Genomic DNA, 15,681 nt, shown 5'->3' with positions numbered 1-15,681 from the left:
CACAAAATGAAATTTCTTTCCGGAAAATAATGTATTCTAAAGAAGAAGTTTTATATGAATCATTTAACAAGTATGTATTTAGTGCCTGCTGAAAGTTCTGGCCTCTTTTTAAAAACCATCTTTTCCCAGAACTGTTTACACTGGCTCTCTCCTATACCTGGAATATATTCCTTCCTCGATCCTGCTCTCTTTGTATTTATTTGCTTTATATTTATTTTTATTCTGCATATATACATAAACACATATATGTGTGTATGTACATATATATGTATAGTATATTTGTATGTGTGTATTTGTGTATGTAGTTGTACTCTCCCCCATCAGAAGGTAAGCTCCTTGGGAGTAAGGACTGTTTCACACTTTGTGTTTGTCCCCAGAGTATAGCCCAGTGCCTGCTGACATATAGTGAATGCTTAATAAATACTTGGTGACTGACCAACTAGAATTTTAGCTTTGTGACCTACTTGAAATTATTATTTTAATTTATTAAAGACTCCTTCCATGAGAGCAACCTGTAAGAAAAGTTATACCTCTTTTAAAAATCTGTTTTCTTTCCTTTTTTCCTTTGATGCTTTTGTTTACAGAGAGAATATAGAATGACATAGAATTTCAAACTAGGAGAAAAAAAGGAGGTGACTGTCTCCATTACTTTGATCCTCAAGTGAGCAGCTTTCTCAAATAGTGTAGTCGCCAGCCGCCCTCTTCAGTTATGGCTGCAGTTAGGTGCTTTGACAAAGGTCCATTCATCTTTCCATTCATCCTTTATCTTTTCTTTTTGTTTAACTAAGGGCACTTGATAAGTTAGAAAGGATTTTATGAAGTTGCTCTGCCGCTGAAGCACTTCAGGCATATTAGGGACCTGCTTCTATTTTAGATTCGCTAAGTGAGAACCAAGGGCTACAATGCCTTGTGTCTGTTTTGTTTTTTTAATATTCAGAAATTCATACTTTTAAGCACTTGCTGAGCTTTAGCATTGCCGACCTGCTATAGCTTTATAGGTTTCCATTGGAGGTAATTTCTTTTTTTAAGATATAGCAAATTTTAATAGTTCCATGACATTAATGCTAATGGAAAGAACTGTCGCTTAGGCCTTTAAAGGTTGAGTTGCTTGAAAAAGCATTTAGCTCTTACAGGCTTCTTCAGAAAGAACATTGTTGTACAGATCTGTCATTTACCTCTGTGCAGAGAAATTCATGTGAATGAAAACCAGTTTTAAATAGCATCAGAATTATGGGGTATGACTGTAAAGTGATGTTAATGTCTTTTAGCAAATATATCTGAACTTATATATTCAAATAACTCTTAGACACGTCAGGGTTACCCTGGGAGCCTGTGTATTCTTTATCACTCAAATCTATTTTGAAACTTCTCTTTGGAATTTCCTTCAGAGTCTACAACAGATTCTTTTGAGTATCCTCAATAGTAGCATTCATTTATTCAACAAAAATTCATTACCTTCGAGTGATTCTAATGGCAAATCATTATCCTTTGAGTAAATTTGATTTTTGGAAGCAGATAAAAGTTGTTCAGAGCCAAGACCAGTCATATGAGGTTTGTGATCAAGCTAGAAAATGCCTTCTGGAGCCCAGAAAGATTGGTGACTATAAAGGAATGAAACTAGCATTCTTTAGTGACTTGTCAACCAGCCCAGAAGACGTTTGAGTAATCAATCAGCAAACATTTAATACTTTCATGCTATAGGATAAGCACAGCGCTAAGCACTGGGGATACAAAGAAAAAGCCTTCAAGAGCTTGCATTCTATCGGAGGAAACAACAAACATACCTCAATATACCCAATGTAAATACTGAGCAGATAGAAAGGTAGCCTTAAAGGAGAAGATGCTAGCAGCCTTGAGGACTGGGAAAGGCCTCCTAGAGGAAGTGGTGCTTGAACTGAATATTAAAGGAGGCCAGGGATTCTAAGAGTCAGTAAAGAGGAGGGAAGAACACTCCAGGCATAGGGTGCTTCCAGTGCAAAGGCATAGAGATGGGAAATGGAACATTGGTGGGAGGAACAGTGTGGCTGGATGGCAGAACAGAGAGGGGGAGCAATGTGTTAGAAAACCAGAAAGACTGGAGACTTAAAACTGTTGTTTTTTTTCCTTTTACAGCTGTTATCAATGCAAAGGGATTGGAATTGAAAGATATTATTTTGGTATACATGTATGTCAGAAATATGGAAGATTTTTCTGCTATAAATTCAGCATATGTGAAAATGTTCAATTCGTGTCCACCTACAAGGTATGTAACTGCTACCACTATGTATGTTATATGTGTGTCTTCCCTTACAATTGCATGGTGTTTCTTTATATCTAGTGTATTATTCAGTTGTAATAGTGATTCGTTAATCTGTGAACTTTGTACACAGTGCCTTCGTATTTCTCTGTCCTATTTCCCTATGCCAATTGTTCCCCTAGATAGTTTTCACTTTTTGTACAACTACCTTTAGTAATCCTTAAGAGAAAGATAAAAGCTTAAGACAGAGACTCTATAGTTAATATGTATTTATGCTTAGATAACAGAAATCTCCAGAGGAAATAAAACGTATGTATTGGAGATGATTAAAGGGTGAGAAGAAGTCCTTATGTTCAAAATACTAGAGCTTCTAACAAGTCTCTCCCCGCCCTACCATCCGACCCCAGATATAACTACATTACCACATACCCACTTTCCTGTCCTCTAAATCTTATGAATACAACCTCAACACTAGAAACTCCCAGAAGTTCTCTCTTACCCTTTGGATGAATCTGCCTCAGGCTGTTTCCACAGCCTGAAAAAAACCAACAGTGAAGGAGTTGTTTTGTCTACACAAACATCAAATAAAGATTTTGACTGATGCTTCACTGAATTGACCAATTGTTTTGGCATCCCATGGTTTTACAGAAAAGTGGATGTTTATAGGTGGATCTTCTTGACATTCACCAGTATTTACAGAATACCCACTGTGTGGGCAGCACTATTCTAGGGGTCTGCATAAGAAATAAAAGCAAAAGATCTCTATCCTTGAGGCACTTTGAGAGAAAAAAAATTCCCATGAAATAATATAAGTCTTAAAGCAGCATGTAACAAATGCAAAATGACTCAGTGAAAAGTGTCTTAGATAAATTCTTAGGAGAGACATACCAAAAATATGACCAGATTATGAACTCAGTAATCTGGAAAGACTGCTTTTTCTTCAAAATATTAATCCAGTCTCTTATATCTGTCAGATTTTAAAAGTTCGACTTCATGTAATTCCCAAGGTTTTTATATCAAGTAAAATTACTCAAACTATACACACTTCAAACAAAAATTTTTATACAACTGTGTGTCTCCTTTATTTCAGGTAATAAAGTATATGTCAGATGAAGTTGAATACCTGTTGGACAAATGAGTTTGATTCTATTCAATTCAGCAGGGGCGGCTAGGTGGCATAGTGAGTAGAGCACCAGCTCTTGAGTCAGGAGGACCTGAGTTCAAATACGGCCTCAGACATGTGACACTTACTAGCTGTTTGACCTTGGGCAAGTCGCTTAACCCCAACTGCCCTGCCTTCCCCGCTCAAAAAAAAAAAAAAGAAAAGAAATATCCATGCTCTCTTCTCACCTAGCTCCACTCCTTATAACCTCATCGAAGTTGGGAATGCCAGTTGAGTTGTCAGAAAAGTATAAAAACAACCCTTCCTCTTGCTCCGCTTTCCTGAGCCACTGCTTGTTGTAAAACCCAGTGTCCCAACACCCATCTTCAGTTTTATAACTCTCTGTTGAATCCTAAAACTGTTGACTTAGAAATGCTACTACAATACATGCAAGTATCCCACTTTCACTTTTCCTAGCTCCCACCCTTCTTTATTTCATCCTCATCTTTGTAATTTATTCATCTATATAAACTCATCTTTTCCAACCAACAATATTTATTGAGTATCTACTTTAGAGCCACTGAGGATTTAGGAGCGCTCTAAGAAGTTGAGCACTTTATGAACACATTATCCTGTGTTTCCAGCCCTTCAGCAGGCAGTATACATGATTCAGAAGAACATTTGGCATAGTTTCTACCCTTGAGAAGCATATAATTGCTTAATTTGATTGTTTCTTTATGTTTTTCTTATTTATTCCTTTTTTCCCAAAAGCTCTCATCTTATGGCTCAGTGATTGATACTTTTCCATTGGAAAAAGATTCCCTGGCTTTCCATTTCAGTTCACCTCAACAAACACTTACTAAATGCCTACTAGGAACAAGGTACTACCCTAGATATAGGGAATAAAGAGAAAAAATGAAATGGTTCCTCCCTCAAGGAGCTCAGAGGTAAACCGCCTTGTCTAAGGTTACACAGTGTGTGTCAGAGGTGAGATACAAATCTATATCTCTTTTGACTAAAATGACATTGCTCTTTCACTCTAGGCTACCAGAGTCACCATGGAAAGTGTTGTTAAAGCACTATTTCAATTATAAGACAGGCTTTTAGAATACACCTTGAAGATCTTGCCCTAGAAAACCTCTGGTACAAAACTGAGGAAATGGCTTCTCCCTATTAACATTTTTAAATTTGTTCTGTTTCAGGGTCTGTGTAGAAGCTTTGTTGCCAGATGGACTACTTTTTTCACTTGACTGTCTTGCTCACAAGTCCAACGTAATGACTGGTGAAATACTCTCTTACTCCAAAGAAGTGATGCATATACAGAGTATTTCTCATTGGGCACCTGCTAACATTGGACCTTATAGTCAGGCTATCAAGGTGAGTAAAGTTTGTTACCACTTGCTAGGCTTCATTTGTTCTGAACTAAAACAATGTAGAAAGTTGTCATCTATAATTGGTTTTTCTGATTTATGACTCAAATCCTTCCCACATTAATGATGTATATTTTCTATTTATGTTGGCAGTGTTAAAGATTAGGAACTCTTAATTTGGAAAAAGAAGAAAATATATTATTATTCACATTGTTCTCTCCTTAAATATAAATATTTTATAATAAATTGAAATGAGGTGTATTTTCCAATTGTATAGTCAAATGTTTTCTTGATTTAGTTTAGTATATGAGAATGTCTGGTGGTTCTTATTGATTGTAGTATTATGTTTGAGAATAGGAAGCAGAGATAAACTTTCATTGCTATCAAAATGTAAAAAGTTCACCTTTAGAAAGCATTAAAAAAGGGAAATGCCCATCAATTTTAAATTATACCTAACATAAAAGATTTCTATAGTGTTCAAAGAGTTTGTAAGTTTAAGGAGCTTATTTTTTAGGTATAAACTATGTTCTTTTCCTATGATTATTTATCTTTACATAATTTATACTGTCATCTTGACTGTAATTGAAGAAATGTTTGCCATCTTCACAGAAAATAAAAATATTAATGGGGTAGATGTCCTTGTCTTTGCACACCAAAAAATTTCTTCCTTTTCCCTCAGCTTCCAGACAAAAGTTGCTTTCTTATTTTTCTTTAGCTAAGTCTCAGACTTTGCTTACAAAGGTACAGTGCTCAAAGAAGTCATAGCATTTTGAAATTTAAACTAATTATAGAATTTGATTATATAATTTGATCTTTGAATGATATCTAATTTATTCTCACACAATACAATGTCCTTATAGTTACCTGTCAGTCAATAAGTAGTTAGTCCATATGCATTTATTAGGTGCCTACTATATGCTAAGCACAGTGCTAAGTGCTGGTTATACAAAGAAAAGACAAAATACAGTCCTAGCCCTCAATGAACTCATCTAATAGGAGAGACAGCAAGCAAACATACCAGATAAATAGGAAATAATTAACAGAGGGAAGACACTGGAATTAAGAAGAATTAGACTGGTAACCAACTTCTCATTGTATATTTTCAGATAGCACCCTATCTCTTAAAGACACCATAGTCTACTGAGGGACAACTTAATTTAAAAATTATTTCTTATGTTTAACTTAAATCTGCTTCTTTATAACTTCTGCTCGTTGTTCATTGTTTTACTTTCTGGAATAACATACAACAAGTATGTTCAAGGGATGTATCTGAAAGACATTTTTATGTATTAAAAAAGTTCTCTATTTTGTTTCCAAAGCATTGAACTTGGATTCAGTTCAATGTGCGTGTCATATAATATGTTGAATGTATGAGTCCCAGAAAACTGTAGGACTTCCAAAGTCTAATTCCTGATCAGTCCAAAGATATCAGCCACTCATACTGTAAAAACAAGCTGGATGAAAAACACGTTGCCCAAATTTTGACATGCGTTTAGACAGCCCCATTGAGTTACTCAGTCCACATGTATGTGGATGGAGTTTGATGTTCACATATATATGTATATACATAAAGCAGCATGATGTGGTAGATAGAGAGCTAACCTCAGAGTCAAGAAAACTGAATCCAAATCCTTCCTCTGATGCATACTAATTGTATAATCCTAGACAAGTCATTTAAGTTCTCATTTTGTCTAGGCAACAATCTAAGCAACAAATTTCAGAACTTGTATAACTACTTGAGTGGTTACTCATATGCATTGGTAGAGAGAATTTATTCATTGGATACTAACCATGTCAATGAAATCACAGGTCCAAACAAAAAAAATACATACACACATTATATATATTGAGTCATACAGACACCCACTTGTGCACATACACAAACATGAAAGCCTGGGAGACTTAGAGGGTGACTATGGTCAAGCAACCAAGATGTATCTGAAAAAGTTCTTGATCCTAGTTCTTCCTGACTCCAAGGATCCATTAGGTATCACTCTATAGTACCTCTTTAGGAGACAGACAGACAGACAGACACAAATATATCTTGAGCAGACGTAGCAGATAAAGAGCAAACCAAGCCAAGAAATTAATAGAAAGAAAAAATCAAGTAGATTGCATTTGGTGAATTCTAATTTCAATGAATCAAAACTGTTTGCTGTTAAAAAATTTATCTTTTTTTAACAATGATATATACTCACTTACGTTATATGGCTATATCACTCTCAGTCATGGAGCACCACAATCTCAGAAAAATCCAAATTGCAGGTGACACATGTACAATAAAAGAACGTCAGGTTGCAAGTTGCACTATATTACCAGTCAAGATGTGCTTAAAAAGTAGTAAAAGGGGCAGCTAGATGGCACATTGAATAGAGCACCGGCCCTGGAGTCAGAAGGACTTGAGTTCAAATCCAGTCTCAGACACTTGACACGTACTAGCTGTGTGACCTTGGGCAAGTCACTTAACCCCAATTGCCTGGCCCTGCCCCCTCCAAAAAATTTTTAAAAAAATTTTAAAAAAGTAGTAAGAGACAAGACAGGTCTCGAAAGAAGAAACAAATTCTCAATAATTGTTTGCAGAATTTCTCAGTGCTCTGGTAATCAGAAAAACATAATTTAAAATGACTCTCAAACACTACCTGATTCCCATTATATTGCCAACGATAGTTAAAACTAGTAAAATTAATTGCTGTCATGAGTATGGAAAACCAAGGATGTTACTACACTGCTGTTAGAAGTATAAATTCATGCATTCTTTTTAGAAAGCAAAACAGAATTATACAATAAGAGCTACGACACTGTTCATACCTTTAATGTAGTGTTCCCTGTACCCTATAAAAGCCATTAATGGGGGGAAAGACTTATTTGTACAAAAATATTACTCACAGCACTATTTGTAAAGCAAAAACCTAAAAACAACTCATGTGTACAACAATTAGGGAACTGTGAGCAAGTTGTAGTAAATGAATGTAATGGAATATTATTAAGTCACAAGAAATTACATATATGGAGATTACCAAAAAAATGGGAATACCTGAACTATAATATATAATGAGGGAAGAATGTGGAACCAAGCAATATAAGCCATGTAAATAATAAGAATAATGAAAACTCAACCCAGAGAGCAATTTAGATGGAGAAAGGAGATATTTTTTACTATATTGTTGAGGCTGAGAGGCACACTTTTTGAACACCATATTGGTAACAATTTTATGTACTATTATTTTTATATTTCTTCTTTTTTCCTAATTTGAATATGTAAATGTCTGTTTTTGATAGATGTTAAATGGGACTCTGTCCTAATAGGCCTACCAGAATGAGTTAGCTGCAGTCTAGTTGAAGATAATAAAATCTTATCATCCACATAAAGATGCTATTTCACTTCTTCTAACTAGAGGGCATATGTTCAATTCATCTAATAGCTATACCAAGTTATTTAAATGTAAAGTTAAGAGTGCTAGGGCACGGCCCTGTTTCACATTCTTCAGAGTTGTGATTTCATATATCAAAAAGCTGTTTCTGGGGCAGGTAGGTGGTTCAGTGAGTAGAGCACCGGCCCTGGAGTCAGGAGGACCTGAGTTCAAATCTGGCCTCAGACACTTGACACACTTACTAGCTGTGTGACCTTGGGCAAGTCACTTAACCCCAATTGCCCTGCCTTCCCCCCTCAAAAAATTTTTTTAAAGAAGGCTGTTTCTAATTTCTCAGACTCTGGTAGCAGTATTATGATTGGAGAAGCCCAGGATCTTATCAGGAATGTAAAGTTTGGTCCATAGATAGTTACACTCACAGGTCTACAGACATTGTTCAGAAAGAGCTATTCCTTCCCTTAAGTGTCAACTCCTAGTGTTTACCAGACTTGTACAGATAGGCAAAATTTGTTCCCTGTGTTCTTGAGTGCTGCTGCTCCTGCCCTCCTTGCTTCTGATAATTCCTCAGCTACTTAAATATTCCTACCAAAGAGTCCACAGACAATTGAGAATTGTTTCTTTTGCAATAGTATCAAGGGTGAAAAATAGTTCAGTGCAGCCCTGCAACAGCGTTAACTTTACAAATACCTATTCTTCTCTCCTGCTAAAACTGGGCAGCAGTGGGTGGCAGGTATAATCATACAGCTGGGACTTGGAATTGGTCCACTCTTTCTGGATACCAGTTTGGAATTATTCAGGCAAAGTACCTAAAATGCCCATTTACTATATGACCCATTCCTGGGCGTATGATATAAAGAGGTCAAAGACAAAAGTAAAAGTCAAACATTTAAAAAATATATTCATGATATCACTCTGCCACGGCAAAGATTTGGAAATAAAATGGGCACCCATCAAGTGGGGAATGGCTATGAACGAGAGACAGAGAGAAAACTAGCCTGAGAGTCAAGAAGCCCTGGGTTCAAGTCCTGCATACTGGTTGTGTGACCCTGGGTACATCGCTCAACTTCATAGTGCCCTAAATAACTTTCTAAGGTTATAAGTTGTAGAGAAGTTGCCAACCTGCTTTGGTAGAATTTCCTCATCAAGGAGTTCCTCACACCGATGAAAACATAGGTTCAGTCTCTGGCCTTATCTCAGTATGAATGCAGTGGAATATTATTGGACTATAATAAATGGCATATAAGAGAAATTCTGAGAAGCATGAGAAGATTTGCATGAACTGATATACAGTGAAATAAGCAGAACCAGGAGAACTATGTTCACAATGACGACAAAGTAAATGAAAACATCATTAAAAGGAAGCCAACTCTGAATAAATGAAGAGCCAGTAAATCAGGGGACTACCTGTGATGCAGTATCAGATGCATTCACTATATCTGTCAGATGTTTTGCCTAATTATTTTTTAGTTACAAAACAAGTTACAAATTGTGCTTTAATTTCAAGGGAAGGCTTATTCTAGGCAAGGGCTAGTACCCCCTCTCCAAAGTGACTATGATGTAAAAACAATTAGCATCAGTAAAATGATTTTTTAATAAATGGGCAGTGGCGACTGAGAACTTCCAAGGCTCCCCTAAAAAATTCTTAAGATATAAGAAGGGGAAAAGGAAGTTCATAAGTTCAGAGCCATTGGTGTCCTTTATCCTAATTTTGCAATGCCTTCATGAGGACCAACTCTGTGAAGGTAGCTGGCACCTAATAACATCCATAATGAACCTGCTGGTGACTCCCATTTTTGCAAGGCTAACTGTAGTCTAGAAAGAATGACTACCATCATTATAAAGCTATGATAAAATTGGGCATAAAGTTATTTTCTTCTCCAGAGTCCTAAGACTTATAATAGCCAGAGTATTTTAGGTCACAATTGATGTATGCTGGCATAAGTACACTGCTGACAGCTAGAAAGTGTGGCAAGCTCATGCAAATTACAGGTATTCACAACACAGGCCCTACAAATCACTCAGCAGGGCATCTGTTTAATTCCACAGGAGCCTTGTGGGATCCTGCCAGCCATATCATAAGGGGATTTCCCCCAGCAAAAGAAAAAAAAAGTGTACCTTGATAATGTCCTTTTAACCTCAGCCTGACAGAAACAGAGATTGATTAGGCATCTTCATTTCACAGACTAAAGGATTTAATGTTGCTGGTCCCTTTTCATAAAAGTGTGTGCTGTGGTTTGTGTGAAAGTACTGGTCAGAAAGCCACATTTTGAGAAACCTCTAATTAGGGACATTTAATGCCTTTCAGTGGTTAACACTGTAAATTACTGAGGTCAAAAGCACTTCTGCTTCCAACACTGACCATCTTTAGGATTCTAAGTAAGAGTCAGCCTGGCATGAGGGAAGGAACAGCGGATTGCTGCAGAGGATCTGACTCCCGGGTTCTGCTCTGTATTAGCTCTGTGACCTTGAATGTCACCTTGCCTCTCTTGGTCCCAGTTTTCTCCTCTGTATAAAAAATAGAGAGCTGGGTGGGATGGCCCCTGCCAGCTCTGAATCCTGTACTGTACTGTCTCCTGTTCTTACTAAACTTTCATTTTGATCTAAATGGGTTTTGTGAATACTCATGTAGTTGTTTTAAAGCTCAAGGAATTCCTAAGATAAGTTCCAGTTTTCATGAGTAGTATTCCTAAGAATATAATACCACTAAGGCAATTCTTCTACAACTTTTGTATATTAAGACTAGTCATCCAATCATATATGACTCCTATCACAGAGCTCTCAAAATGATCTATCCCATACTTAGAAATTCAGTCATAGGGAAACTTTTAACCAAAATATCTAAATCTGTTCTCAAAAATGATTTTCTAGCTCTTTTTTCTGTGGTCATTCCTTTCTTCTAACAAAATCAAGCCCAAAAATGTGGTTGCCAAATAGGGACTATCCTGTTAAGTATTTGTGACTACCTCACTCACACAGAACCCAAATCATAGAGCCAGCAGCTTAGCTTTGGCTAAGACACAGTGAAAGACACAGAAGTCCTAGGACCTGCCAGAAGGCAGTGTTGGCAATCAAACTTCTCTTTGGAGAGTTGATATTTTCCTCACGATCTTCCCTCTGTTGAGTACATTCAGCTGAGCTTGTGCATATGACTTCAGTTCATAAAAAGTTTACAAGTGCAGCTGGAATGCTTAGGATTTGATTGTTACATAAATAAGTATTTGAGAACATATGTAAACTTGACAGTGTTAGTACCAGATGTTCCTATAATATGATAATGTACTTAGAATGTCCATTTACACTTTCAGTTGGTTTATTTTGGCACAACCTCTTTATCTGCTAATTTCGAGATAAGAACACATTAACCATATCTTCAGAATTGATCTTCTCCTGTGCTGTGGCAACTTTCAAGTTACAATTTGCCATGTTTTATAGATAAAAGCAAAAGTAGTAGCGATATTAATTCAATTAGCATTTTTCTGTACTTAACCTCATAAAACACAAAATATTTCAACTTTTAATGTTTATAGCATATGAAAGAGAAACAAATTCTACTGTGGATATATATTTATGCTCTCAAAGTTACTTAGAAACTGATTATCCAGTTTGTGCATTGTCCAAGCATTGTACTTTTCCTTTTCTTCCTTTGACTACATACTATGTAGATAATTGTCTTAATTTCACTGTTCTTCCTCCATCTTCTAAGGCATTCCCTTGACTTCAATACTTACCCCTCAAGGATATGAAAGCATTTTTAGTTCATAGGATATGTATGGCTCAATATCCTGTTAAAAAATTATTCTCTCTAAACAATCTTTGGATTTATTTAATGCTTTTTTAATTTAATTTTTAGTTTGTAAGGATTATTACTTTCTTTAGGTTCACAGCGTTTTAGTTTAATAATCCTTTCTAGATATAACAGAAATTGAAGTCAGGCTCATTTTCCTGTAATTTAAAGTATCCATCTTCTTTCCCTTTTTGAAAAATCATGAACATTTTTGCCTAGCCCTAATTCTAAACCATTCCCTGTGGCTCCTTGCATATCACCAGTTGTCATTCAGAAGACACAGTTGCAGATTCTTTCAGTACCTTGGGATATGTTCCTCAATCTTCTCAACCTATCTGCTATGTTTGACACTGTATCATTCTTAGGATCCTGTTCCCTTCACCCTTTTTAAAAATTGCCGTCACCCTCATATTGTCACCACAAAAGCAGTGGAGGATTTTGTATTTTTTTTCTCGTGGCAAAAAACTCAGCACCACCTGGCCATACTACCAGTGACAAACCTCTCTGTACTTAGCTTGGAAAGTAGATGTAACCTGTTACCATAACCATATCCTTGCATAATGGTCCTGCAAATATTGGAAGATTTTAATTCTTTTAAGATAGCTAGCGTGTCACTTCTTCATCTCTAGAGATTAGGACTACTAGAACAAATCTTGTGCTCCTTGTTAATATATTCTGAATTATAAAAATTACATAGGGAATAACTATCAAAAGAATATCATTAACACATTTTGAGGACATACAGTACCAAAAGCTAAAAAGTAGCTTTTTTATATCTATGTAGACACTGCACTGAAGTTCTCTTTTTGGTTACTATGTCTGATTTAAGTTCCATGTCTAAGCAAATTACAAAACTGAAGACAATACAAAGGAGAACCATGAAAATGATTTAAGTTATTTTTATGATTCTCCTTTGCATTTTCCTTAAATTGGGGAGGAAAAAAGCTTTGGAGTTCCTACCAAAAAAAAGTCCTGTTAGCTTCATACAGAATAAAATTGTAAACAGAATGTAAGATGTTGAATCCTTACTTTAGGCTCCATGGCTTAAAGGATAGACTTTGTTTTTATTGTCTTAAAAATTAGAATAATGAAAGTGCTTTTATTGAACATATTGGAAAACATGACTCAAAGTATGACTGTCTTTATAAAAATAACATGAAACTGTTCTAAAAATACATTTAAATTCTTTAAATTCATAAAAATTATCACCAATACTTTCACATACTTATTATTGCCCTTCTCACTATGTAGCTCAAAAAGAATAGAAATCAGTAGCCTAAATATGTGATAAAAGTACAGTGAATGAGAGATTTAAAGTTTTTTGTAGTCTAATTCGCTCATCATTGGTTTTACTATCAGTTGTGTATTCAAAATTTTGGAAGAATATGTTGAGATACTGACTTTTTCTAACATTAAAATACAAAATTATTTTTTGTCTTGTCATAACTTTCAGGATTCATCAGGAGGACATAGATATCAAGCTTTGTTCTTTGATTGGAGTCTGAATCCATCAGTACAAGAAAGCACTAAGGGCTTTCTCAGAATGGTCATGTGGTTATGACTGTGCCTTTTACACTGTTTAATCATGGAACCACCAGTAAACAATAATAGAGTGTCTCACTCTACAGTGTTCTTTGGTTCCCAAAAACTGCTAGTCACTAACTTCTTTAGGATTCTGTTTCTCAAACTAGTCATTTCTCCTTGTGTGTACAAAATTGTCACTAACCCCAGGTTGACTTATCCATCTTTCTTCCTCACAATGAATATTCTACTTCTCCATGATTTTAAATTGGCCATCCTCTCTACCTAACATGTACCTCCTCCTTACCTTTGCCTCACTGTATCCCTCTCTTTATTCAAGATGTACTAATAGGTCTATACTCCAAAGAGATGAAAAAAAGGTCCCGTATGTACAAAAAAAATTTATAGAACTCTGTTATGTTATAGCAACAAAACTGGAAACTAAGGGGATGCCTACCAGTTGTAGAATGGAATTTTAATATTTAAGAATATTAATTAATATTTAAGAATATTAATATAATGGAATATTATTATGCCATGATAATGGGAAATAGCTAAACAAATTATGATATAGGAATGTGATAAAATATTATTATTGAGCTCAAGCATCCCTTCTACAGGAAACTTTTCCTTCTCTGGTTTTGGCCCTGCCAGCTACCTTGTATTTATTTTATATGTATGCAGATATATAGACACACACACACACACACACACACACACACACGTACTTGTTTTGTCCCCTCTATGAATTTTTGTTCCTTGGGGGGAGGAGAGGAAACAAGCACTTATTAAGTGCCTACTGTATGCCAGGCACTGAGCTAAGTGGTTTACCTCATTTGATCCTTACTTACAACAACCTTAGGAAGTGGGTGCTTTTGTTTTCCCTATTTTACAGTTCAGGAATCTGAGGCAGTCAGAGATTAAATGACTTGCTAGGTTACACAGCTAGTAAGTGTCTGAGGCCAGATCTGAAATCATATCTTCCTAACTCCAGGCCTAATACTCTCATAAACTGCCTGCCCTAGTGAATAGGGATGATTACATTCTTTGTATCTGTATCCCTGGCATCTAGCACAATGTGGCTCACATAGTATTGCTTAATAAATGCTTCTTGGTGGATTCATCAAAATATTCGAATATTTGCTAAGATAATTTGACTGTTGAGCAGAGTGAGATAGTTGTTGGAGTAATTGGAGTAACATTGTAGGGAAATAGTTGTGTTTCTGACTTTTTTTTTTTTATTCTTAGAGTTATGTCACTTAGCCAGTATCTGATCAGGACCGTTAAAATATACTCAAATTAAAAACCTGTTTCAGTACCAAATAAAAGCATTTTCCACATTAAGTAATAGTTTTCTGTGAAGACCATGCTAACAATTGTTGATTCACTGCTTAGGATCCATCAGACTTAAGGGACTTTAGAATTTATCTTGTCCTGTCCACTTATTATATAAATGAGAGAAGCAAGATCTAAAGAGATTAAGTAACAGGTAATAAGTAACAGAGCCACGATTTAAAGCCAGGTCTTCTGACTCCAAACTAAGTGTCCTTTTCACTATACCACATAAAATCCCCATTGGCTCTGATTACTCTGTTAGCTTTTGAAATAACCCAGCCACTTGGGTTATTCAGGAAATTACTCCAACAAAGATCCTTGGGGATTTGGTACCTCCAAAAATGTCCTGCAGGGGCTCCCATAGAATGACCTTTCCAGATTAGATGCCTTGGTGGTCCAGCATAAATTTTGAGAATAACTTAGCTGGACTTAATCTAAAAATGGCTTAGAGGAGACCAATCTGAAAACTGATGTTGTGGGCATCACAACAAATTTATAAGGAATAACCATATAAAATACTTCTAAAACTAATAATTAGAGAAATACAAATAAGAATTCTGAGTACACATCAGATTGTCAAAAATGACAGTTGTTGAAGAGGTTGTATAAAAACAAGTACATTAATTTTGGTGAAATTATGGATTGATACAGCCTTTCTGGAAAGTAATTTGTAACTTTGCCTCCGAAAGTCACTACTTTGTTTACACTTTTTGAACCCGCGATATCCCTAGTAGTCCTGTATCCCAAAGAGATTTTTAAAGAGAGAGAAGACTTATATGTTCAAAACTATTTATAGCAACTTTTTTTGTTATACCACAGAACTAGAAACTGAGGAGGTACCTGTCAGTTGGGAAATGGCTGAACAAATTGTGGTATATGAATATAATAGAATATTATTGTTCCCTAAGAAATAATAAAGATCAATAGGAACTATTGCCAAATGAAATGAACAGCAGAACCAG

General features: G+C 35.8%; 1 protein-coding gene across 2 annotated transcripts in view; it reads left to right on the top strand.

The window, feature by feature from the left end:
- DPH6 (diphthamine biosynthesis 6) overlaps window positions 1–15,681 on the top strand; it is a 475,806-nt gene that overhangs the window by 259,014 nt on the left and 201,111 nt on the right. For both annotated transcript variants that reach the window (XM_036736795.1, XM_036736794.1), the window contains exons 11-12: window positions 2,113–2,242; window positions 4,541–4,715. In XM_036736795.1, coding sequence (XP_036592690.1) covers window positions 2,113–2,242; window positions 4,541–4,715 — 305 coding nt within the window. The remainder of the gene's footprint in view (window positions 1–2,112; window positions 2,243–4,540; window positions 4,716–15,681) is intronic.

The sequence above is a fragment of the Trichosurus vulpecula genome, chromosome 8 (genome assembly GCF_011100635.1).
Source record: "Trichosurus vulpecula isolate mTriVul1 chromosome 8, mTriVul1.pri, whole genome shotgun sequence".
NCBI classification, from domain to species: domain Eukaryota; kingdom Metazoa; phylum Chordata; class Mammalia; order Diprotodontia; family Phalangeridae; genus Trichosurus; species Trichosurus vulpecula.
This window is presented reverse-complemented; position numbering and strand designations above follow the sequence as displayed.